Source organism: Dermacentor albipictus, chromosome 3 (assembly GCF_038994185.2).
Source record: "Dermacentor albipictus isolate Rhodes 1998 colony chromosome 3, USDA_Dalb.pri_finalv2, whole genome shotgun sequence".
In the NCBI taxonomy this organism is placed as follows: domain Eukaryota; kingdom Metazoa; phylum Arthropoda; class Arachnida; order Ixodida; family Ixodidae; genus Dermacentor; species Dermacentor albipictus.
The window spans coordinates 80,986,046-81,010,039 of record NC_091823.1 but is presented as its reverse complement, the minus strand read 5'-3'; the positions used below and the strand labels follow the sequence as shown (position 1 = coordinate 81,010,039).

General features: G+C 47.9%; 1 protein-coding gene and 1 long non-coding RNA gene across 4 annotated transcripts in view; one reads left to right on the top strand and one right to left on the bottom strand.

Moving 5' to 3' along the window:
• The window catches only part of LOC139057431 (uncharacterized), a 327,910-nt gene that overhangs the window by 261,186 nt on the left and 42,730 nt on the right, over positions 1-23,994 (top strand). The gene's annotated exons all lie outside the window — the stretch shown is intronic.
• On the bottom strand, positions 410-22,845 carry LOC139057430 (very long chain fatty acid elongase 7-like). 3 transcript variants are annotated; one of them, XM_070535670.1, is made up of 3 exons: positions 22,707-22,845; positions 2,242-2,569; positions 410-1,676 (listed from the first exon to the last, which is right to left on the bottom strand). In XM_070535670.1, exons 1-3 carry the CDS (start codon positions 22,718-22,720, stop codon positions 1,161-1,163), a joined length of 858 nt encoding a protein of 285 aa, XP_070391771.1. In that variant the 5' UTR covers positions 22,721-22,845; the 3' UTR covers positions 410-1,160. The 3 variants fall into 3 exon arrangements, with proteins under 3 accessions (XP_070391771.1, XP_070391770.1, XP_070391772.1); XM_070535669.1 differs by lacking the exon at positions 22,707-22,845 and adding an exon at positions 11,243-11,411; XM_070535671.1 differs by lacking the exon at positions 22,707-22,845 and adding an exon at positions 8,807-9,146.

The window sequence follows — 23,994 nt, the reverse complement described above, 5'->3', positions numbered from 1 at the left end:
AAATATTTTGACAGTTCATCGTGTCGAAGAATGTAGCAAAGGTGTTTCAGAAAGTAGCCGCTAGCGCTACTTTTTTTTTGTCTACGCAGCCATTTCAACAGTGCGCTCCCTTAAGTTTGACTTGCGCTATTCACCATCGTAGCAGCTTCTCTCGGGTTTCCTAGTCGACATACTCAGACCTTCGCCCTCTTAAAACCATCTTTCAGCGATCCAAACCCACAAATAGCACAAGGAAGGAGACAGTAGTGAGAATTTGGCAAAAAATATATGCAGCAATAGACTTTCCACTGGTGTATGTTCTTTCATAACTAGACGCAAGCCACCGTTGCAGCGTTCGGCAAAAGCAGGGTAAGGCTGTGGTAGCAAATTGGAATAGATAGCGACGAAATAACATGACCCAAGGTTGAAATGAGCGTATATTGCATTGTTTATTACGGGCTATTTACAGAAGCCGCCAGTCCCACGTGGATACGGCGTGCGCAGACGCTGCGTTCTTCGAGGCGTGTTCCCCGCGGAACGCGGTCGAGGAGTCGCGTGGTTGAAAACGATGAACATGTTAGGTCTGTGTATCGCGTAACAAACGTTTAGGAAATATAAATAAGCCACACTCACTGTATCATTGCCTAAGAAACATTCAGAAGTAAGGCATCGTCCTTTAGCTCCCATCGGAGTTCTTCGGCACGCACAGTACCGCGTTCGCTTATTCATTCACTCAAACACGGAAGCAAGCGCCTACGTCGCGCCAGTTTCACACTTGCTCACTTATTGCCGGTGCCTATGCGTCGCATCGTCCTCGTCCGTGCGTCGCAACACCGCGCTTCGTAAGCGCGACCACCACTCAGATTCATCACACATCGCACAATCGCCGGGCTCGAAGAGGTCACTGCGGCGTATTTTGCACTGCAAGGTCACTGTATGCCGCGGAAGTCTTTCACAGTGGTGGGGCCCACCGCCGTCCAATTTGGCAAGCGTTGGAAGGTCGATGTCGCGTGTTCCAAAGTAGTAGCCGGCGCACCGCGCCCGCTATCCTACCGAGGTCATTCGGCGTCGAATCTGCCCCATCGGCGGCAACGAACTTTTCTTATTGCCGCGCCCCGCTCAGCGCGTCAGTTTGATGAGCGCGTTTGATCGGTGTGCGTTTTGTCTCGGGTGGCAGTTCCTCACTGGGCCTTGACTCGCTCGACCTTGCACTGTTCGTCGGGCGTGGAGCCGCCGCACTTGACAAGTCGGACGGTGTTGGACTTGTACGAGCGGATGTAGAAGCTGAGGAACTGAACGAAGAAGATGAAGCACTGCGACAGCATGAACAGCGGCAGCGAGAAGTAGGGCACGCCCAGGGTGAACACGAGGCACACGTTGCGCACGATCATGAAGATGAACTGGACGAGCTGTAGCCGCGTCAGGTAGCGCTTCCACCACAGGTGACGCTGCACCTGGGGTCCCAGCGCGGCCAGGAAGTAGTAGGCGTACATGATCACGTGCACGCTGGAGTTGAACACGGTCTCGAAGCAGGCGATGGAGAAGCCGCCGTACGTGATGTAGAAGTAGGTGCAGAAGGACACGGACACGTGGTGGAAGACGTGCAGGCCGCTCACTTGGTTGAACTTCTTGCGCAACACGAAGAACACCGTCTCGATGCACTCGGACAGCCGCAGCACCAGGTACCACCACGAAACCTGCATGCAGCAATAGGAGGATTCACAGTTGCAATCGGCTATCACAATCGAGCAAAGTTATGTCGCAGATCGGCGTGTCGGTCTTGACAAGCGCGCTGTTGGAAGCATAGCACGCGTGAAAGACGTCCTAACTGCAGCCCTGAGTGTCGTACTGCAAAGAATTGCCGTGTACTGGGGCACTTACATAATATGTAGTTGTAGCTAGAGGGCCATAGAGTTCGAGTCAGACTAACAAGTCAAAACTGAGTGAAAATTCTGGGTTCTGGGGCATTGGGTAGTTTTACTCGGAGGTCAGCTAATAGTTTCATTACTTTGCGCCACATTCGGCCAGATGTGTTTAAAGTTCTTTTAGTATATACCATGACAGTGCATTGGTGAACCGTAGGTTGTCGGTCTGATTGAACGGTAGGTGCGTGAAACACGGAAAGTAAGGTTCTGACGTCAATGTAGTGTCCACATATTGTCGAAACGCATGCCAGTAATCTTTAAATGAAAGACCTCTGACATACGAACCTAAAGCACGCGAAAGAAAATCGAGCAAGTATGCCTTAAACTGTTGGCTCACCTGCAGCAAAAGCATGGTAGTCGGCCTAGTAGACAAGTCCGGACCCTGGAGGAAGAGGTCGTAGTGGCCCGTAACGAAGGCGTAGTACCCCACGCGCGTCGCTATCGCCAGGTTCGCTAACACCATGGCGGCGTTGTAGAACAGGATGGTCTTGCGCAGCTCGAACGGCTTGGCGTTCTTCATCATGCGCGGCCCCCAGATCTTGACGAAGTAAGCGTAACACGCCAGCACCGTAGTCACCGCCACGGGGCTTCCGATCAGCACCCATCCTTCGACTCGTGGATCCCGGTCCGGCAGGAACCAGCTGTACGAGTCCTTCACGTTCATCCTGCGTGACGAAACAAGATGGAAATTGAAGTGACGGAGCAGCCGCTAGCGGGTCCAGTCTACTGACTGTTGCATTATGCGAGCGATTGATGCCAAGCATCGCGCGCCTAGCTAGCACGAATGTTGAGCTCGTCCCCGCGATTTGCTTGCCGTTTTCTGTGACTAAAACGTACCAGCAAGCCCAACTCAGCGCACTGCATCTATAATTGATCTGCGAAGGGTGAAAGGCGCCACTTTAGGTTGACTCCCGTGACATCTATTACTCCTTATGCACAAATTTCATCGTTGTGATGCCGCAGGTCTTCGTGAGCATAAACATTGCGGGCAGAAGAGGATTTTAGAGAAGCATATCTTTTAGCTACAGTCCTGTAGAGAACGGGCCGGCTGTGACCTTCAAGCAGGCGTTCAATAATGTGGTGTTCGCGCAGAGATAACTACAGAATGAATCACTCAATCAAATACCGTGACTACGACCATAAATATCATTCTTCAATCTTCCTGTACAAGTTGTGCGGTAGGCAAAGAAATTCTGGAAAGGTGTGGCACACAGTACACCATACTGCAGGAGGTTTAAGTGCTCGTGTGCTGCTCCAGAGGATGAACGCAAGAAGGGTGTTTGCAATTTGCACGTGCCTAGTTACGTACACGTCGTAGCTTGCTCGCCACGGAAACAGAGCAAGCAAAAGTGTATGTACCTTTGAAATACGTAAGTACTTTTGTACCTCGCTGGCATAAATGAAAGAGTCGTATATTAAAGACATATAGACTAGGATATTTGTAGCCATCGATGGCCGTCTTCGCAATGCCAGAAATCATTCCTAGACCGTTTTGCCAAATCAAGCTGCAAGCAACGCAGGAAGAAGCGAAGCCTCGTATGAAACTTTGCGAAGTAATGCAAGGGCGCTGCAGAAGGGTCAACGTGACGTTAAATGAAGACCCATACAATGCGCCCCACTTGCCCTATGCATAGAAACTACATCCGTCTGAGCCAGCTAGAGTGCCCTAAAATTCGGCCCTCGCATGTGGGTGCGCGCCTGTAGCTCCGGTAAACACATTACCAGCTTGACCATCAGCTTTGAAGTGTAAGAATCCAGTCCATTGCAATGTTACAACAATGTGCACGTTGTTCTGTCGTAATAAAACTGCGTGGCACGCCGGTATTCCTCAGAACCGCTGCACGAGTCGAACAACTAGAACAAGTGAAGCGCCAACATATAAATTCAAACCAGAACACCGAAATGGAAAATACGTTAGCTTCTGGCACGGAACATACTGGCGTATTTCATTAGAATTTCTACGTGCGATGCACCGTTACGTGGGAGGTGAGCGAGTCGCGTACACACGCGAAGTACTTCAGCCGAATTATAGTACTTTTGTGCACTCGCGTCTAAATCCGTCCTGCTCGCGTTTCACTTCACATTGCAGTATGTTTGCAGTCTCTCTAAGCGCAGCGGCGCGCGCAATTGGGCACACGCAGTACCAAACAGCGATACGTTAAACACGTAATGACCGGTGCGGAGGCATACTTCTTGCGCGTGTGCGTACGTGCGCAGCGGTACATATCATGCGATGCTCGAAACAGCTGTCGGTGGCTGGCTACGCGACGCGAAAGAAGGTCATTGAGTTACGCAGCATCGCACTCGGGCAGCGAGGAATGCTCGCCAGCTATACGTGATCCCCATCGCAGCACGGCGTGCTCCTGCGCAGGAGTAAACGGCGTCGGCAGCGTAATTAACTCGGCGGAGTGAAAAGCCGCCGCCATGTGTGTACGAGGAAAAATGGAACGCGGATGAGACAAAGGAATGACGACGTGCCTGTATCCACGACAAAACATCTCATCCAGCCCATGCTCGATGAGCTACTCTCGAATCGCGTATATAGCGGTACGCAGAAAGTGAATACAGCCACACACAGAAAGTGAACGCGGTACTGTTTTGCCGCCAGTGCAACTGCAGCTTCCCGGAGCTGCCAGCACTTGACTGCACTGCGAGTTAAAGCCCTATCCGTTCAAAGCGTTAAGAAAGCGGCGAAGCCTGCTGTCAGGCCAAGAAGAACGACAGCGCAAAGAACAGAAAAAGATGGGAAGTGTGCATGGGAAGTCGACGGAATGGACATGTGGATTCCAATATGCGTGTGGCGCAATCATGATTCTTAAATGTCCCGAGATAGGATTACGGTTTTGCAGTAAGACAAATAAGTTTCGTCGTAAGGGCGAAGCTACTGATTTTATGTTTATGAATTAACGCCAACATCTTTCTTATCGACTCTACCACCACTTTTTCCGTATCGGTTATGTGTCAAACTTCCCTGGGGCGATCCCGGAAATGGTGCACAGCCGCGCCAAAAAAAAAAATCACATCTTCAGGGTTGAGCGGTTATTCTTGCGCACTTTTGATATACAAGTCTGAGAAGATTTAAAATAAAAGGAATGCGATGTCGTTTTGTTTCGTAACATTTGTTTGTGGGCTGCCATTCTTAAATTGCTTAGAAATAATATTGTCAGGAGTGTAAGACCTGGTATGACCAACTTTAGTGATAGAATGGCGTGGTAATATAACGCGGATGTACCGCACGTAATATATATAGCACGGCGTAGCATATACGTACGCTCAAATATATACGGAATCTCACGGCGAAGCCGACGGCGAGAATTCGCGTGGAGTGCCCATCTAATTGTCATCGCAATAAAGAAAAAGCCGCGTCAATAGCGATCGCTGGAGGAAAGAAATTGAGGCAGTTCTTTTGTACGAGTCATATCACAAAACATGCAACGAGATTGCGTTGTGGTTAAAATAAATGTACATGACCCGCTCCCTCACCCGCCTACACGGGTTTGCATGATATGCTTTAACGAACCATAGGAATGTAGGATTTACGACAGCGGCCTTAGTCGAACGAGTCTGACTACTTCTGCACGTCTGCGGTTCCAACATGAGCCAAAAACGTATTTAATAACGAACGTTCTCGATTTCCGTCCCCATCGAAATGCGCTTGCCGCTGCCGGAAATTGAACCCGCAACTTCGTGCTCAGTTGCAGAGTGCCACAAACGCGGCAAGTAGCCGTCAAATTGGCGAGTGGCCTGGTCAGTTAGCAATTTTTTCTATACGGGTACCAATTTCAAGCAGCTGCAATCAAGCATTTGGACAAGTGGCCTCGTTTCGAATACACGGACGTGTAGCGTTAAGCCGACGCAGGACCGCACCACGTGACCTCGGCGCTTCATGCCGCGAAAAGCATCCCCTGCGAACCTGTGCTTTGCATTTCATAAACATTTTTTTTAACGCGGAGCTGGCGCCTCTTATACCAATTCTGCTTAATAGCAAGACGTGTATCATAGCTGCCACACTGCCGTTCATAGCGCTTCCCGATGTAGCAGTACAATGGACCACCAAGCGAGTGCATAACTTTCTCGATGTCCTGTTACCACATTTTGTGTCATGACGTCGCCTAATACACCTTTAGCGAAACAAACCGAAACCGATGCTTAAAAAAAATACTTAACTTATTTATGGCGCTCTGAAGCTTCATTTCATTGCGACTGTTTCGAGAAATTTCATTTAACGCAACAAAACAAAAGCAAATGAAAATAAATGTTATGCCAGGATTAGTTTAAGCGCGTTTATGCATGGTAATTTTTTCGACCCATTCACTGAGTTCTTGGTCTACCTTTCTTTTGTTTTTTTTTCTAGACTCATGTGTTTGTCCTTCATAAAATATGCATTCGGTAGCAACAGATGCCTTAAACAGGCGTCTAGTTTTCGTGGGAAGAAATTTCACAACACGCGCCCACACCTCGTGTGGGCACAAGACCTTGCGAAAAATTTAGCGTAGCAAATTTGGCAACCGAAACATCGCTAATCTTAATGGTCACGTCTCCGGCGTGTTGCACCGATTACATTCGGGTGATGCATTAAGAGTCAGCAGCCAACTGTGCGTCCTCATGTTTTAAGCGTATCACACACATACACAGAATAAATACATCCCTAGACAAGGGCACCCAACCTGAGGATTCGCTAGCTCCACAGATGTTATGCGATGATGACTTATTGGCATCCGCTTTGAAACGGGGGGAGGGGGGGTGCTTGATTTACTCAGGTATGCTGTACATGCTTTTCATTCTAGTAATTTTCTGTACATCTCTAAAAACTATCTACCTTGTACAGCTGCCTATGCCTGTAACGGAGCCGGTCTATCAATCTCTTCCCCAATTTTTTCCAACAATACTCCAAACACTTCTTGCTTATTTATACTGCTGACCGGTTGATGCTTCCGTGCACTTTAGATACACTTCTAGAAGGTGTACGTTACCTACGGGTCTCGCTTCGTGAATCCCTTCCCATTCCATTAGGATGTGCCGAGTGGTTTCTGGGTGTGTGTTGCAACATACAGACGCCTCATCTAGCTACGAATACTTGCTGCGGTATGTTGTCAGGCGTATTTAGTGCCGCTACCTGGTGGTTGTTTTGTTCATTTCTGCATGACTTATGTTGGAAAGGATAAGTGGTGGCCTAACACCAGCGCGATGAAGCAAATAACAAGACGCGCAAAATAGTCGCGAGAACTGTAAAACAAAGATGAGCACATAACATGAGTGAAGCAGGTGACCACATTACGCGTGTTGCCTTATACGCTCGTGTTGCCGATCCTCATCAACATGGATAACTTTCTGACACTGCAGTACAGCAGCATGCCAATCGAACAACATGTGCACTCAGGTGATAAAGGGCAAAACACTGAATGAGTGAATACCAGTCCAAGGTTAGTTGTTCTCGAAAAAAAAAGAAAAGCGTCTCAACGTACGCATATTATCATATGTTAAATCTTTCTACAACCACTGTTATCTAGACTTCCCACACGCCATTGTGATCCCTTTCGCGATGGCTAAACACGTTTCATGAGCCAGACGTGAAAGGCTGAAATTCTCGGCGTCCTTTAAGTTATCGCCGCACTACTAAAGTTCCTGTTGAGGTCATTTCGTTGCTGTACCCAGATATCTCGTCCCACGAAATATGGTTCTTAACTTCAATTCGTGGACATTTTCCTCCTAAAATTGGCACGAACCGCAATGAGCTTATCCTCTTTAGCCCGACTATATCGTGTTCGTAACGACCCAGGCAACGGTCACCTTGAAGGCGTCCTTACTATATCAGGACTCCGATGGCAGTTTCGAGAACAGACCAGCTTCGGCTACGTAGATTGCTGAAAAAAAAAAATACGCGTAAAAGCTAGCGGGTCTCACGTTTCCAACAAAACAACGCCGAAGCCAAGGTATGTATGGTTGCTATCGAGACAACAGCGGAGACAGACGAAGGGTTCCCACGGGAAGGCGCAGAGGTGACGAGGAAAACTCGTGCGTCACGCCGCTTAGCGAAGCCTGGGAACAAATGTAGCGCCCTGCCCCCCCAAGAAACAACGGAAGCACGTGCAACGACATACGTCACTGCAGGCTGGCAGGCAAAGCCAACTATTGCATAACACGACGAGCCATTATGGCGCAATTAATGCAGCAGGGGCTAGCATATGGTGCTATTGGTATAGAGACCGCCATTGCAGTGAGCGAACCGTAGACGCAGCGACCTTTTTTTTTTTCTTCTTATCAGTCTCGTCACTACGCATCAGTTACTCGCCTAACTGGCCAGGGGAGATTAAAGAGTTGATGGACGTTCGAAATATCGTTTATTCATCCTAGTGGTCGCTTCTTTTACTCGAGCCGTGCGGTTAGCTGTATCAACATGGTAGAAAAGGCATCCTCATGGTGAGCACGAACATTCTCGCAAGATTATCGGTATGATGAACATTCCCCTAGCAAGAACTGCCGGCAACAGAATTCAAAAGACACTTTGGAAAAATTGGCGCTTGTGCCCGGTTTCGTTACTACTCGGACTACATAGTGATTGAAGTGAAGACTCAACTTCTTGCGGGCTTACGTCGAACTGCCAGTGATTCACTATACACAGGCGTGACAGCCATGCAGTCTGAGCAGCCCTTCAGATGGGTTTGTGTTTTCCCGCAAGTGTCTGGAGCATTTCATATCGCTCGAATTCCTGTCATCGCTGTACGCGGACAACACGTTAACCTGCACGCGCAATCAAGGTATCGGTTACAGAAAAAAAAAAGAACTTAAAAACAAGAAAACTAATGAAAAGAAAAGGATCGCCCAGGCAATCGCAAAACAAAGGAAGTAAGAAAAGTGCCTCGGGTAGCCTGAAAATAGGTTCCGAACGGCTGGATCCATACCTGAAGAGACCCACTGGCGCCGCACCCGCCCTTCCGACAATCACGAGCGATTCTCCTCGGTCCGATCCAGACACACGCACTGGCTATGTCAAATGCCGAGCTGTGCGCGGCGATCACCCAGTGCAAGCCTGGAGTAACGGGAACGCTTGGCCGTGGCTTACTCGAGGTAGGAGAGTCGCGATACAAATGGCGAACGAGCCGCACCAATGCAGAGCTCGGCGGCGTGCGACCACGCGCTGCCGTGTCTAGCGATTGGAGAGAGCTCGGATTTGTGTGTCAGGGCACTGTATTCGGATCAAGGCGCTGCTGTGATCCCTATCGTCGCAGTCTCCTTGAGATGCCTCGGGCCTGCTGCGTACGGCGGCAACCCCGTCCAAGTGACCCGAGTCCTTGGACCGAGCGTCGGAGCGATCCCACCACGCACTTTTCACTCTGCAGCGGCGGTGATTCAATCTCTCCCTTATCGCCCCCGAGATTTATCTGTACCGCGATCTCTTGCCGGAAGCCCGCGAGTTCTTGCAAATATGCCTTGCGTGCACCGTTGCTACCAATGCGGGCGCTTGGCTTCTTTCCTTGCTTTCTTTCTGTCTGTCTTGCTGCATCTTTATATTGTATTTATCAGTCGAACCCCCCTCTCCCTTCTATTCACTTTCGCTGCAGGGGAAAGGAGTATTTGTAAAGAAATGTGGACAGGCGTCGATTCGCTACGACCTTTTGCATCTAGTGGACGCGGTGAGTATGTCCTTCATCTACGCTGATTGCGAAGTCACGCGTTTGCAGTGTAATGGCGCAGAATAATGAAGGCGTGTTGTGACTCAGTTCCCGCCTCATAGTCTTTCCGAAAGCGGGCCTCGCTGAAGTTGCTCTGTCCTTGCATGCGTATGCAAAAGTGCGCTACAATGTCGGCAAGCCCTCTCTCTCTTTGTAATCGCGGTCAATGTTGTGCCTACTTTCCCCCAAGCAAGGTTAATGTCACACTTCAGTGTAAACTGGTTGCGGCACATATACGACACTTATCGATGGTTTTGACAGGGTGACCTGCTTGCGTGCGTGTATATAAAGACTATCCACATATGCGACCGAAATATAGCTCGTGAAGCGCGCAACGAAGCACGTGACAGAACGGAAGGGGGCGTGAAAGATTGCGAAATTCTTGCTCCCACTCCAAGGATCTACACTTCAGAGATGCAGCTGCATGAAAGTTTGCTGTTAAGTAGCTTGAAGCTTCGCCCTGGTTCACTGATAAAAGCAATTGAATATATAACGATAAGAAGAAGCTTTGTGCTAGTTCAGCAGGCGTACTGAAAAGGGGGGTTTATGAAAGAAAGTGCGCCGTCCGAGTGGCATTGCAGCATAGTTATTAAGCCCGCTTAGCTGTCTCTGCTCTCATGCTCAGACAAATGACACGCTAAAGGCCGCAATGTGTTGGTAAGGCCGTGCTACGCTGTTTGAAGTATTGTGCAGAGATATCTTCCTCGCTCTCGCTATTGATCCGCGGCTGCACTCTAGACGCTGTTAATCCTTGAAGCCTGCGTTTGCCTTACTTTAATCACTAGTTACTTTTTGCACGGTGTGCTACAAGAGCTGGTCCGCAAACTGTGCTCATACATCCTGATTATTCAGCGGGAAAACAACCGGAACATAACATTGCAGGCACAAGACGAAAAGCTACAGCTGTCCTTTCATGCCAAAAGTGCCATGAGATGCAAGTACAGCTGTGAATGTATATAATGGACATCTTTTCTGATAACTGAAACCTTCGAAGTACGTCTCTTGGTGCTGACTTGCGTAAATAGTAGATGTAGTACAGCATTATTGCTGTTTATTCCGACACAGCTGCTTAGTGATGACATAATGAAATCTCCGGAAAAAACGGAAACATAGCTGTCGTCATGTCTCCATGCTATGTGCCTCCTTTCTTCCAGGGCTGTAAATATGTCAAACTACTTAAACCAGCTAGCCCAACTCTCCGCACTAACTAGTGATGGCTAATCACGACGCACAGTTTTTATGAACCACTGATGCAGCTTCCTCGGATTATTAGCTTTTCTTGTAACCGCTGTTCCGCGCGACGAAACAGTGAAGTTAGCTGGCCTCAAGTGCCGAGTACTAATAGCGTTTTCATTCTTCCTAACCCCACGTGCGCCATGTGGCAACAGTCTACAACAAGAGCCGACAACCAGAAGGCCTTGCTCCTTCGGTCGCGGCTTATTCAGGCTTACATAGCACGTATAAAGGGGCGTGTCAGCAAGCCTGCTTCGAAGCAACATCGCGAATCAACGCTTCATCTCATACACAGGCGTCGCAATCGATATTCCACCACAGTAACACAATTATAACCTAAAAAAAAACTTTCGCACGTCGCTCTGCCTACTGGCACTCAAAACGCGATTAATTAATAAAGCCGTGAAAGCAGGTCCAGCACTGCGTACTTACAACTCTAGCGGCCGCATTATTCCTGGTGTTCGCAGAGGCTTCCGCGTGTCGAGCGTCCTACTTCGCCGTCAGCTGAGCACAGCGACAAGGGCAGATGGACTGCGCGCTCGGTGCTCGCGTGGTAGTCGTTTTAAGAGCTTGACAAGAGAAAAAATGCACGCGCGCCGCTCTGGGGCGGCTGGCGGGTGAGGGGGATTGGTCGCGCTCAAGGTGCCACATGACGTCGTCATCGTTGTCGTGGCGGAACCATTGTCTGAGAAAAGAAAACAATGAGACGCCCGCTAAATGGCTGGCCGCGGCGAGTCGGCCTGCTCGCTACCGCGGGTGTATCTTTGAGCGGCTGAGTTGCACTTTTTGTGACAAAAAAACAAAAGAAAGCGGGGGGGGGGGGGGGTAGTAGGGAAGAGGTGTCAAACCGTGTTGCAATCAGATTGGCCAAGGTCGGCTAGCCAGCCATGCGGCGTCAAATGGAGGAGTTGACGAAATCAATTGCGTGTGCGGGAACGTAATTCTGCATACTGTCCGGCAAAGCAGCCTAAAGCGGCGTTCCTGGGTTAAAGTCGGTTGCTTCTCCGTCGAGTGAGCGGGTCAGTTGCCTGCGACATGCCTGCGACATGAGCTGTCGATAATTGTAATGTGAGAGGTGGCAATAGACGCGACCGCGAGTGCGAACGGGTTCATCTCCCCTAGTGCAGGCGGTAAATGAATATGAAATTAGCGCGTGCAGTACAAGTAGAAGTGGTGCACAGAACAACCCGCGCGCACAAATTAGTATTAAACTTGCACTTGGGCATCGTCAGTTTAATCGCCGCGCTAGCGCTTCAACAGTCGCTTCGGAACGGAAGCGCGCGTTTTCCTTTGACGGAAAAGTCCCGAAGGTAACGCTCTCTGGTTTGATTCTTTTTTTCGTTCTTTTCTTTTTTCGTGCTTGAAAACGCCTCAAAGGAGGATCTGACGCCAATTAAACAATGTGCGTGACCCCGACGTGGACTCGCTCACGTTGAAAAAAAATGAATCTAATTAACATGACCTTGAGCCTCGCTGCGACGTACAAAACACATTCGAAAACGCTCCGTCGCTCTTAAAGTTGCTTTAGTATTTGCTGGGTCAACTCATCCTCGGAGCAGAAAGAAGAAACATCAGTTGGCCAGAACTGCGCTCGAACGCTTCGCGAAAGAATTTCGCATTTCTAGAACGCATGCGTATGAAACGGAGCGCACACATGCCCAGTTGCGAGACATTAGGAAAGCTGAAAAATAATTTTTAAAAAGTAGGCAGGCGAAGCCGCTACTACTGCGCGTAGCATAATGCATCGTATTAATGGTGGCCGCGAGCAATTACCCGATTCTTGGCACCAGTCGCCAAACGTCGGGTTTCCCGGCGTGAATAAAAACTGCAGGAAGCATCGGTGATCGATATGCACATTTCATCTCGCAGATAGTCGCCGGCAAGAAACATGTTCACAACTCAAAGCGATGGGCTCCAGCGACTTCGGCACAGGAATGTGCTGCTTCCTGAAGGAGCAGCCCCCCAACGAATGATCACGATTAACGACCGGCTAAACGGCCATGGGACGTTGTTTAGGCCTCGGGCGGAAGTTTTCATCGAAAGCGACAGCATGCATATTGTGCCAAACGCGCCTCTCAAAAATCAACCGAGATCGGCCTGCAATTTCGCCGTGTCAGATCCCTTTCACTGCGTGAGATCCCGGCCCCTACCCCCCCCCCCTTTTTTTTTTTCACGGCATCAAGCACTGGCCATCACAAGCTGCTGCTTTTTGCCCCATGTTACCTCCGCGCCAGAGAAAGAGAATAAACCAATGGCAGCAGGCACGTACACGAAAAAAAGAAAGTTACGACCGGAAGGCGGGCGAAGAGTACACAGATGACCTATACAAATACAGGATGTGGATGGCTGCCGGTTGGCGACTATACCTGTCAGGCAGAAACCTCGACCACCACGTCCCCACGGATTGCGACGACAATGGCGTCAGGCAGGACCAGTCAGCAGACAGCAGCAGCGACAACACAGGCCCCACGAGCAACAGCATCATCATCATGCCGAGCGCGCAAGTTCGACTCCACCACTCCGATCGTCGACGGCAGCTGAACGCAAGGGGTTGTTTGGGCGCCTCCTCCGAAAGCCAAAGGCTGACAACCATATGTCCGCAGGCAGTCTAGAGCGGGCCTGTTCTCCCGCCGTCGGTCGGCAGTCGGTTCCAAACTGTCCATCAGATACTCGCCCTTGCCGCGAGAGCGAAAATCTAGAACGACGCTCGCCCACTGAGAGCGTTCGCTTTCGTTTTTAGAAATCTCTGTCTCGCCCCTCCCTCCCCCCCCCCTTCCCCCAACTACGCGTCTTCGTTTCCTCCCAACCTCCCGCCGCTGCTGTTCTTCCAGGTGCGCCTGTGGGCAGAGAAAGCTCAGCGCCGTCGTCGGCGGCGCAGGGATTGCGGCAGACCGCCATAAGAGGCCACGAACTAGGAAGAAGCGGCGAGGAAATGGGCCTCGGCGGCGGCTTCGGCGGCGACGCTAGACCCTGCGGCTTTCTCTCGAGACAGCGGAATAGGGCGACGAGGGACACGCACTTCCTCCAAAGAGGAAGCGAACGTCCGCACGCTATATCCTGCGCTTGTGCACATAGTATGCAAGCCAAAGCGACCCAAGCTAGTCAGTCGTGTTGCCGGCGGCACTGTTGGACGTCAGTTGTCTGGCCGGCGAGAGAGAGCGTGCGAAGGAGAGGGGCCAGACAGGCGGTGAAGGCGAGTCGATCGGGCACGCTGCCTGGCGCTTAGAGCAGAGACTTCCTCGATTTGGTGTGACGACGCGGTTGTGGTAATGAAAAATCATTGGTTGAACCGGGGGACAGAGCAATGTATGCTCTGTCGGATGAGCCCTCTGAGCAGTGCAATGCAAAAATTCAGTAAGAGTCATCGAGGGCATGAACATAAAAAAAAGGAAAATGGACACCCGCAAATAGGAACGGTGAGTGCGATGGGGCATCGTTTTCTGGAGCGCCGTATACTGTGCCTGGACAAGTGGTCAGGAGCACTAGGGGCACCTGCAATGAGGATGCGTAAAGCCTACAAGGAGAGGAAGAGGAAGTAAGGTGAAGATCAAACGGGAATAGACGCTCTGCTAACATATACATAGACATTGAGGTCAAGTTTCGAAGCGGGTGAAGGTTACCTCGCTGCGCTTCTTAACGGCTGAGACGTTCATATTCCCGTGCGATCCGGTGCGACGTTTCGGCATTAGAAATGAGCCATTAGTCGGCTCCGCTTTCTTACATTGTCTTCTTTGCAAAGAACTTTCTTCTCGATATGCAAATTGGCATACACCTTTGGGCAGCACGGCCTTGCTTCTTTTTTTGTTTTTCAGGTAATATGAAACCATTTCCCACCATTTAAACACTGTCCGCTTGCGAGGAATACAAAATTTATAGAGATTTATACTGTCTATATAAAAGGCTGTTCGTGTTGAGTGTGCCTTCACGTGCTCAAGACAAAATATTGTCGATTATGGGCAAGACGGAAATATCTGTACGCAGAGTTTGTATTTCTTTTCTGGAGACCGCACATTATAAGTAATAAGACACACATTCGGAGACGATAGTGAGTATATCAATGCTAAAATATAACAAAACAAAAAATGTTTGCATCATTTCCCCGAGCAAACGAACGAAGAAGGAGGTTACTCTGGGCCGTGGTCATTGCATGGTCGTATAGATGCAGTGAAACGTGCAGTACAGAAACCTTCTCATCGATCTTAGTTTTCTGAATGCTGAAATATAATTGCACGCTGACCTCTACAAACACTTAATGAAGTGAGTTCCCTTGTTTCACCGCGCACAAAACACTTCGTAAACCATTCATACGTTACCAACCAGCGAACGTTCGTGAGGACGTGTGAAGTTGAGCGACAAGCGAGCATGCTTTAAATAAAGCCAATGAACTTAAATAAACAAATTTTGTAAGATGGCCCTATAGAATAGTGGTCACGTCTCTCGGCCAAGGTTTTACAGTTACATACTTTAATAAACATAACTGATAATACTATAACTCATAATAAAAGGCAGTGCACGAGTAAGGTATTATAAAATATATCGCATATGTATTTTCTGTTTTTTTTTTTTACTTCGTCTTGCCTCTTTTAAGAGAAAATACCTCGTGTCCCAGTGGATATCTGATCACTCCCGCTCAGAACGACTCGGTGCTGCAAAAATATGAAATTTCCGAGAATTTGAGACTTAGGACTATAGCTCACAAACGCCCCATCATCACATCTAGATTTTCTTAAACAACAAAAAAAAAATTCGGAACGAATGATTAGAAACCATAAATCCTTAAAAATAATAAAATCAAAGCGGAAAAAAAGTCATTACTGTTCGCCTAATTTATGACGTCTGAAATCTCCTGTAGAACCATCTTTTTTATTTGAACAAACTCTGGTATTTAGCGTTTTTCTTCTTCTTTGTAATGATGCATATGAGTAGTGTATATTTTTTTGGGGACATACTAAATGCGAAGCATTTCTTGGCGAACATTTGCGACTTTGACAGTATCTATCTAGCCGCCTACGTCTTGATACTATCATGGTCGTTTCGTTAACTTGGTATGTACCAACATTGGCACAGTATGACAAGAGCGTATGACGAACATGAATGATGGGTCATGACATGAATTTCTTTATATGCGCCTCATGTAGGTGTCGAAGCCGCCGTGCCCACGTCTTGGTAGTCTCATGGTTGTTTCGTTAACTTGGTAGGCTGCCCGCACACAGCATCGCATACCATAAATTCCCACAGGGCATGAGATATGCCGGGTTTTCTTTCTTTTTTTTTGTACACGTTGTCACATGTGTATGCGCGCTTGCAGTTTTATCGGCTCTTCGTTGTGTAATTGTGCACACTTACTTCAAATGTACTAGACTAACATTTCTGCTGTGCTGTCGCAGTTTGCGTGCAACTGCCGTATCACGTCAGGCACCACCGCCATTTGTCCTCTCTTCTTAAGTGCGAAGATGTACGCTTAAAAAAAGTATTAAATTAAATTAAATAAATTAAATTCAGTGTAGCAGAGGAACCACAGCGCCACCTGAAAAACTACATGAAACTATACGCGTATTCGTTTATACTCCACAGTCACTGGCCCATAATCACATCTTTCATGTCGACCGGGCGTGTGAAACGGTCTGATAAAACAAGAAGCTCGGGGATAGCGCTCGCTGGGAATTTGTCGTCAAACATTCTCCCCCTTTTTTTCTTTTCTTTGTTTCTGTCGCGACAGTGTGCGTGCGTGTGAGCACGAAGAGCTCCCCGTCTTATTTCTGGAAGTCCGTATATATACGTTACAGCCGCTTGCCGGAACGAAACTGGGCCACTTGGGGCCTGGCGCACCACACGGCGAATGTACGCCACGTCGCCCCCACCACCTTCTATTCCCAAAGCAGCAATCCGTGCCGGCTCGAGAAAGGCGTGCGAGTTGTACGGAAGCATGGGAGTCAGCGACGCGGTCGACTGGCTCGCTCGCTCGCTCGCTCGGTTGCTGTTACGGAAGGGTGCAGGGAGGCGGAGCCTGATGCTTGCTGTGTCGCTTATAATAGATAGGCAACACTGAAGAAAGAAAGAAAGAAAGAAAGAAAGAAAGAAAGAAAGAAAGAAAAAGAAAGAAAGAAAGAAAGAAAGAAAGAAAGAAAGAAAGAAAGAAAGAAAGAAAGAAAGAAAGAAAGAAAGAAAGAAAGAAAGAAAGAAAGAAAGAAAGAAAGAAAGGAAGAGGCGGGTGTGGACGTATGAAGAAATAAGTGAATAAAAAACAAGGATATATGGATCAAAGAGAGAATTAGAGATGCTTAAACTATGAGGTTCAAATTCCCGAAACTACACAGCCGGTAACGATGGGCGCCGTGGTGCGAGGTTAATTATGACCACCTGGGCTTCTTTGATGCGCGCGCACGCGACGGGCTGTATACACGAGCGTGTTCGCGCTCCACCCCCGTCGGAATGCGGCTGGTAATCGAGCCCGAGACCTCGTGCATAGCACAAAACAACGTACACGCAGCCCCCGAGCCACCTTGGCTGCTAGAAATAAGGAGGAGAACGTAAAGGCACGAAGAAATTTATTAATGAGAAGAGAAGCAGAATAAATGAACCAGATAATCGAGAAAGTAATGAAAGAAGATGAAATAGTAAATTAACGTTATAGAATGAAATAAATATACTGGAAAATGAATATCTTATGATGGAATGAAGTAAATAATGAACGTGTGAAGTGGAAAAGGAAAATAAATTTTACAGAAGGCAAGAAAAGAAAACTAAGTGCCTGTTATACTGAAAACAACAAAGATAATTTGAAAACGCCAAGGAAAATCTGCAAAACACCCACAGGAGCTGTGCTTAGATCCTACGCTGACTAAATGCTATCTGTGTGGTCTTTTTTTTTTTTAAGGCAAGCGTGTCTGCAGTGCCAGATAAATAAACGCGCTAGATAACACACGAGGACATCAGATAGGATTGCAGTCACTCCTAGGGCGGTTGCCGTATCGGAACAGGAGCCCAGTATTAGAATCCAGTTGAGTAAACGTTCCCCTTTTGTCAGCTGGAAAAAATGACAGTTTATCCACAAGGGCGAAGCAATGAATGCGATAGCAACATGTTAGAATATTACACTAAGAGTAAGGCTCGTAGCTGTAGTGGCAGCATGAACTGAAGTAAACTTAAGCTGACTAAGTAAATAAAGACGAGCTGTAGCGCTAGGGGCCCTCTATTTGAATCCAGCCATGAGACAGTTTCGCTTATGTTTATTAATTAAAGCCAACGTCTTTCAAAGCGACTTTACCACCACTTTTTTTTGTATCGGGTATGTTTCAAACCTCTTTCCGGGGCCGATCCCAGATGTAGTGCACAGCTGCAATAGAGAATGAGGATGCTTCACCTGTTCTGAAGTTGAAGCACGCCCCAGTGTTGAACCCTTCCAGAGTGCACGAAGCGTCCGTGTAGATAATTTCTTCTTCTTCTGATAAGCTTCTGAGGTAATGCGTGTGCTTTTGAGCATAGTATTCCCTTCTCTCTTTGTCCGAGGCTTGATTCATATGTTTCGGAAGTGAACGGTTGTCTGTCACTGTAGTATCTCCCCATGCAGGAGTGGTGGGCAAAGTTTGAGGTAGGTTTGAGACCTATCTCGCTCCTGATAGCTCTTCCTGCTCTGGTCAGTATGAGGCGCTTGTTCTGGGCTTGCAGTGCCAGTTCTACGTAGTCACCCATTGGGATAAGTAGACCTGTTCCGTAGAGATCTTTGACCTTCGCGTACTTTGGCAACCCTATAGCGACCCAGATGCATGATTTGTTCATGCTTTCAATTGCGTTGAGCTGGGTCGGCGTGATTGGAAGGAAAGGTAGGCCGTAGAGGAACCTTGAGTTGAGCAGCACTTGTGCGAACCGTTTAATTGGACCCCATGCACTGCTTAACTGTTAGCTTTCGCAGCACCATTGTCTTGACGTGCGAACGTTTTTTTTTTTTTTTCTACCCATTGCGTGGACTTTGCGTTTTGTTGGTATATGATACCCAGAATCTTTATGTTTTCTTTACGATGAATGTCATTATCGGTGTCATTATAAATCTTATCAAACTTGACCCAAACAGTATAAACCCTTATAAGCCCTTATTTATTATTATCAACTTTTTCGCACCAGATACGACTGTTATCGGTTGTGATCAGCCTTATAGTGCATCATGCGACCCTTGTGATTTCTTATCGGTCCTTATTAACCTTATGGGACTTGATTTGACCCTCATCAACCCTTAACGGTCCTTATCAGAATCGCTCCGACCATAATAAGCCCTTATCGCCTTTTAGCACTTTATCCATCAGCGTCTAACTATTATAAACCGTGACGAGACCCATATGGCCGCTCATCACTCCTTATCATCCTTATCAACTCATTGACTGCTTATATGTCGGTGTTTCGTGATGCGGAGAGCACGAGCCCGCAGAGATCGGTGGCATTTCGTTCAGTGAAGGAACGCCCCAACGGAAGGCGCATCCCGCGACCACCGAAACATATCGGAGGTGTGATGTGTTTGGCAATAAATCTCCGCAAAATCGGAATTTTCCTCATGTCTGCAATCCCCAAGTCAGCTCTGCCTGTGGTCCTAAAGATGGCCTTTATTCCACCATCACCAAACCTTGCAAGAAAGCCTCTGTGGAAACTGTTCGCTTTTGACATTTGTTTTGTACCACCGGTACAGCCCATTCATGCGGTTCAGATATATCCACCTTGTCCAAGCGTGGGTGGTTAGCCCAGTGGTTGGGACACTCGGCTTCTGAGAGTGGAGCCGTAGCTTCGAAACTCGCCACTGCCAACGTTATTCCTTTCGAATTAATTCTTAATTTATATACATGAATTTTTTATAACGATTAGTCTTACGTGACTCACTGGTGGGCAGATTTCCTCGTTAGGCAGGCATAGGAATGCTTACGCACTTAAATTTCGCTTGGATTGTCCATATAATTGCTATCGCAAGAAAACTGGCCACCCGCAAGAACAACAAAAAAAAAGAAAAATCATGTGACTCCCACGCGTTATGGTAATCGCTGAAAGCGAAGCTGTTTGCGCTGATTGACGATAATTGGTACAGTATGTTGACCCGCTCCTACCATGTAGATTATACACCATTCCCACCACCCCCAGACCAGACGTGCAAGATAGCTGCAGCAGCAGTGGAAAAGTTGAAGGAAACAGGCGAAGCAAGCTTCGCATAAAAAAGAAAGAAAAAAAACGCAGACAGCGGCAGAGAGGGTCGGACAAATGATAGCTCAATGAACTCCCGTGACGTCAGCAGATCGGAACAGGAGTGCCCGCATGCCGGACCGCACCACGACACTAGTGCTGGGAGCGGAAAAAGTTGGAAAAATGAGAAAGGGTCCCACCGGAGAGTGGAGGGATGCGGAAGTTGCGCTGCTTCTTTCCGCAGGAAGAAGGCGGACTTCGCGACGATCTTCTAAAGCAGGGGTTCCTTCGGCACTTACGCAATCGCCGATCTAGTGCCGATTATACGTAATATTTCGTTCGTGTAAAAAACGGCTACCGGAATGCAATGACTGACGGCGTCAGTTACTATCCCCCTTAACATATGGCACGAATATACCCACAAGGGGGAAAGACCATTGTTCGCAACGGAAGCATTAATATAATTCCTTGCTAGCGCTGTTGTGTCTCTTGATTGTTTTTTTTTTTGCTTTTTGTACTTGGGGGAGGAAGGTGAAGCGGAAAGGGGCAGGGGGGAAAGACAACATGAATCGTGCCTTTGTGGGATGTGCGCAGTCGGTTCTACATAGCTGAGGCCACAGCATCTATTCCTGCCTTATATATATATATATATATATATATATATATATATATATATATATATATATATATATATATAAAGCCGTTGTTTTGTTAGTGAACTGCTGTCCTCCAGAAATGTTCCACGTAGAGCAATGCCGGTACCTCGTAGAAGAAGAGACGCACCATTTCACCATAGCTGTGAATCCCTAAACAGTGATAATAATAGTCTTTTCAATACTCGATTCATGGGCGATCTCCCAGGGTGGGTTGCTCTATTTCACTAAGGAACAAGAATGATAATCCCCCACTGTGTGTTCGCGCCATGACCACCCGGGTCAACAACAACGTTCGCCACTAGCAGGCTGGACAGAGGGATTCACGCGACCTTTACTTCAGAAAACCAAGGGCGTAGTGGGGTTCGGGGCGAGATGCGACATTGCAAGACAAGACAATAGCATTTCGTCAAGGAATCCTCATATAGAATTTGAAATAAAGATGTCCGAAAGGCAATTGCCTTGTGTTTCGTTCTTAATATTGAGATGAATCGAAAAGGTAGTCGAGAATCTCATTAATCGTGCACAACACTTCAATGGTAGTCAGTCAGAGTGAATATAAAATACACGTGTGGGAAGTAGAGAAGCAGTCAATGAGGGCAGAAGGTGGAGGAATGAGATCACAAGATATTAGTGGTCATACGGCGTGCGTTGTTGCCGCAGTACAAGAGTACGTGGAGATTTTATTGGAGCGGCCTTTGTCGTGCTACGGTGTTAATTAGAATGATGCATATGATTGTTATTTTTATCCATCACTTGATGTAGGGGCTTCTTCCCTACATAGCGTTATGTTACACTGGAAAGTCTGACGTTAATTAATTTAGTCATCTCATTGCGCCTGTCGAAATGTGTTTGTTGGTTTTGCTTGCATAGTTCTTGACAGGCTTGGTGCAATATTAAAAGTGATGCTTCGGCGTAAGCCAGCAGAAATTAAGGCTCACATTTCTATCCTACGAGTGTGCTCGCTTGATTTTCTGCACGTGTGTGTGTGTGTGTGTGTGTGTGTGTGTGTGTGTGTGTGTGTGTGTGTGTGTGTGTGTGTGTGTGTGTGTGTGTGTGTGTGTGTGTGTGTGTGTGTGTGTGTGTGTGTGTGTGTGTGTGTGTGTGTGTGTGTGTGTGTGTGTGTGTGTGTGTGTGTGTGTGTGTGAGAGAGAGAGAGAGAGAGAAGTGAGAGCGAAGGAAGGGGGAGAGGGGGTGTCGTGCTTGCAAATGTCACGTCGAACGATGCTTCTTACTTTTATACCTTTGTAGTGCAAATAAGCTGCGAAACTTCTAATATTCGTTTTTACGACGCCGAAGGTAACGTTGCCGAGAAGTCCAGCAGTGTTGCTGAGGGATTCACTGCCGGTAATATATTCCTTTCGAACTAGGTAAAAGAACATATATGACGATTAATTTAGTACTTTGCATTCGAGCTTTCTCGAAACACTGATGCTTGATAACTTCCATCAGCGATAGCGTTAAGGACAATTGCTTACGGTTGACAGGACAACTGGGTGCACAGAAATTTATCTCAAGCTGATATCATGCTGTTTACTCTCCAATGTATAAGACATATTTTTGAAGTGGTGGTTTTCACTGATGAAAGGCAGAAAAACAACTTCTCCAAGAGCAAGGACCTTCCTTGAAATAGTGCCCATTGAAATAGGCGTGATCGATGACGCGTGAGGGGTCATTGTTCTATTGTAAAATGTCTACTGTGAAGAAGCCGAGGTCAGGTATATCTACGCTTACTAATTCATCTTGATGGGTTTGACGGCGCACAATGCGTGGTGGCAGGCAAAAAAAGAAAAAGTTTGCATGTGTCGTGACCGCCGCTATGACATGAACCTCGCGATGCGCCAGGCAACATTCTGCTCAAACACACTCACAAGTTACACGTAGGTCGCATGAACCCGTAAATCAAAGTGCGCCCGAATACATGCGCGAACTTTTGATGGGGCTATGATTTGGCTACGTTAGGATTGTCACTTTCGTTTGCGTTAGCGGTAAGGTCACCGTGAGGGACATTTTTGCCCTTTACACTCATCGCGACCGCTACAAACACCTTTGTTAAAACTAAGAGCGAGCAAATATCGACTCACGTTTGAAAAGACATCGTAGACGCTAGTGCTTCCACTGTCCTGCTCTCTCCGTGCTATAAGCCCCGAAGAGGGTCCTCTTCTCGAGCTGGCTGAACTCACGCAAGGAACGATAGTGAACGTTCGACTGACGAGCATCCGAAGCGAGCACCATATATAAAACGCGCGGGAAGGGGGGCTGTCCACTGTGACGAACGCGCACGCAACGCCTTCCTGCGCTGTTCTCACTGACGTCACGGATTTCTACTGGCAGCAAAGGAATACGCACGTGGAATCGAAGGGTGCACTTTCGAAATCCAAGCACTAAACAAGAAAACGAAAGAGTAAGAGAGGATGAAGCGATTTCTAAACAGTAGAGAAGGGAGCAGTCAGTCTGGCGGCCTTCGGCAAAGCCGGTTTGGCTCCTGTATCGCTGGAGCGCTTCGTCTATAATTTTACCGCACTTTCTCACGAATTTGTCGCGTCTCTCTTTCGTGTTTTTCCTCTCTTTTTTTCTTACTCCGCCCGCCAGGTTGACTATACATTCCAGATCCTTCGGGCAATAATGCTATATCGGCGTGTGTACCGATTGTTTTCAAACTTGGATGTCGAGGTCACACGCAAGGTGGGCACCTTCGTGGCGAGTGAGGTCGTCTGGTTATAGTTGCCTTAGCAGCGCGCGATACCTGCACGGTGCGAAGTTGATATAACGTTACTTTGGGAAAGGACAGTGCTCTTTGTACGTCGCTTCAGGAGATATTGCCCCTTGTCACGGCAGCCATCTGGCACCATGTATTGCCGAGGGCTAGACGAAGTGAAAGTGCCTGCTATCACGTCCGTTCGTTCGCTGTTTATGTCCCCTTCAAAGCCCGTTCATATGCTTCGTTATACTAGGCTGCAAGAGACTCTATAGTTAAATGGTACTGATTGCGCTTCTATTCCGCCATATCGTGGTGCATGCTGTAGAAGAGGCAAGGGTGGCAGAGAAAATGAAAATATATGGAAAGAAAAACAGCAGAACAAAGCTGAGGGGGGTCATACGCTCTCGATCCCTCCCTTTCGAGCTTCCTCCTACGGGGTCGCTCCGATACTGCTTCCCCTACGTTGGCCCGCACTCATACGGCCGCCATCCCGCCCTTCTGATGTTGCTGCGAATTTCGCACGGTGAAAATTACCATTTCCTCTCGAATACCCCCCCCCCCCCCCAGATCTAACAATCTGATAAAGTCGTCGCAGAACATACAACGTAAATCACGCGCATCATGACCCGAGGTCTAAGGAAGCTAGGCACCCCTGATCCTCTTTTTCATTG

Bases quoted from the DNA above. Each gene is read 5' to 3' on its own strand.
- LOC139057430 (XM_070535669.1), bottom strand. The intron at 1,677-2,241 runs GTGAGCCAACAG...TGCTGCATGCAG, and splicing joins CTACCATGCTTTTGCTGCAG to GTTTCGTGGTGGTACCTGGT.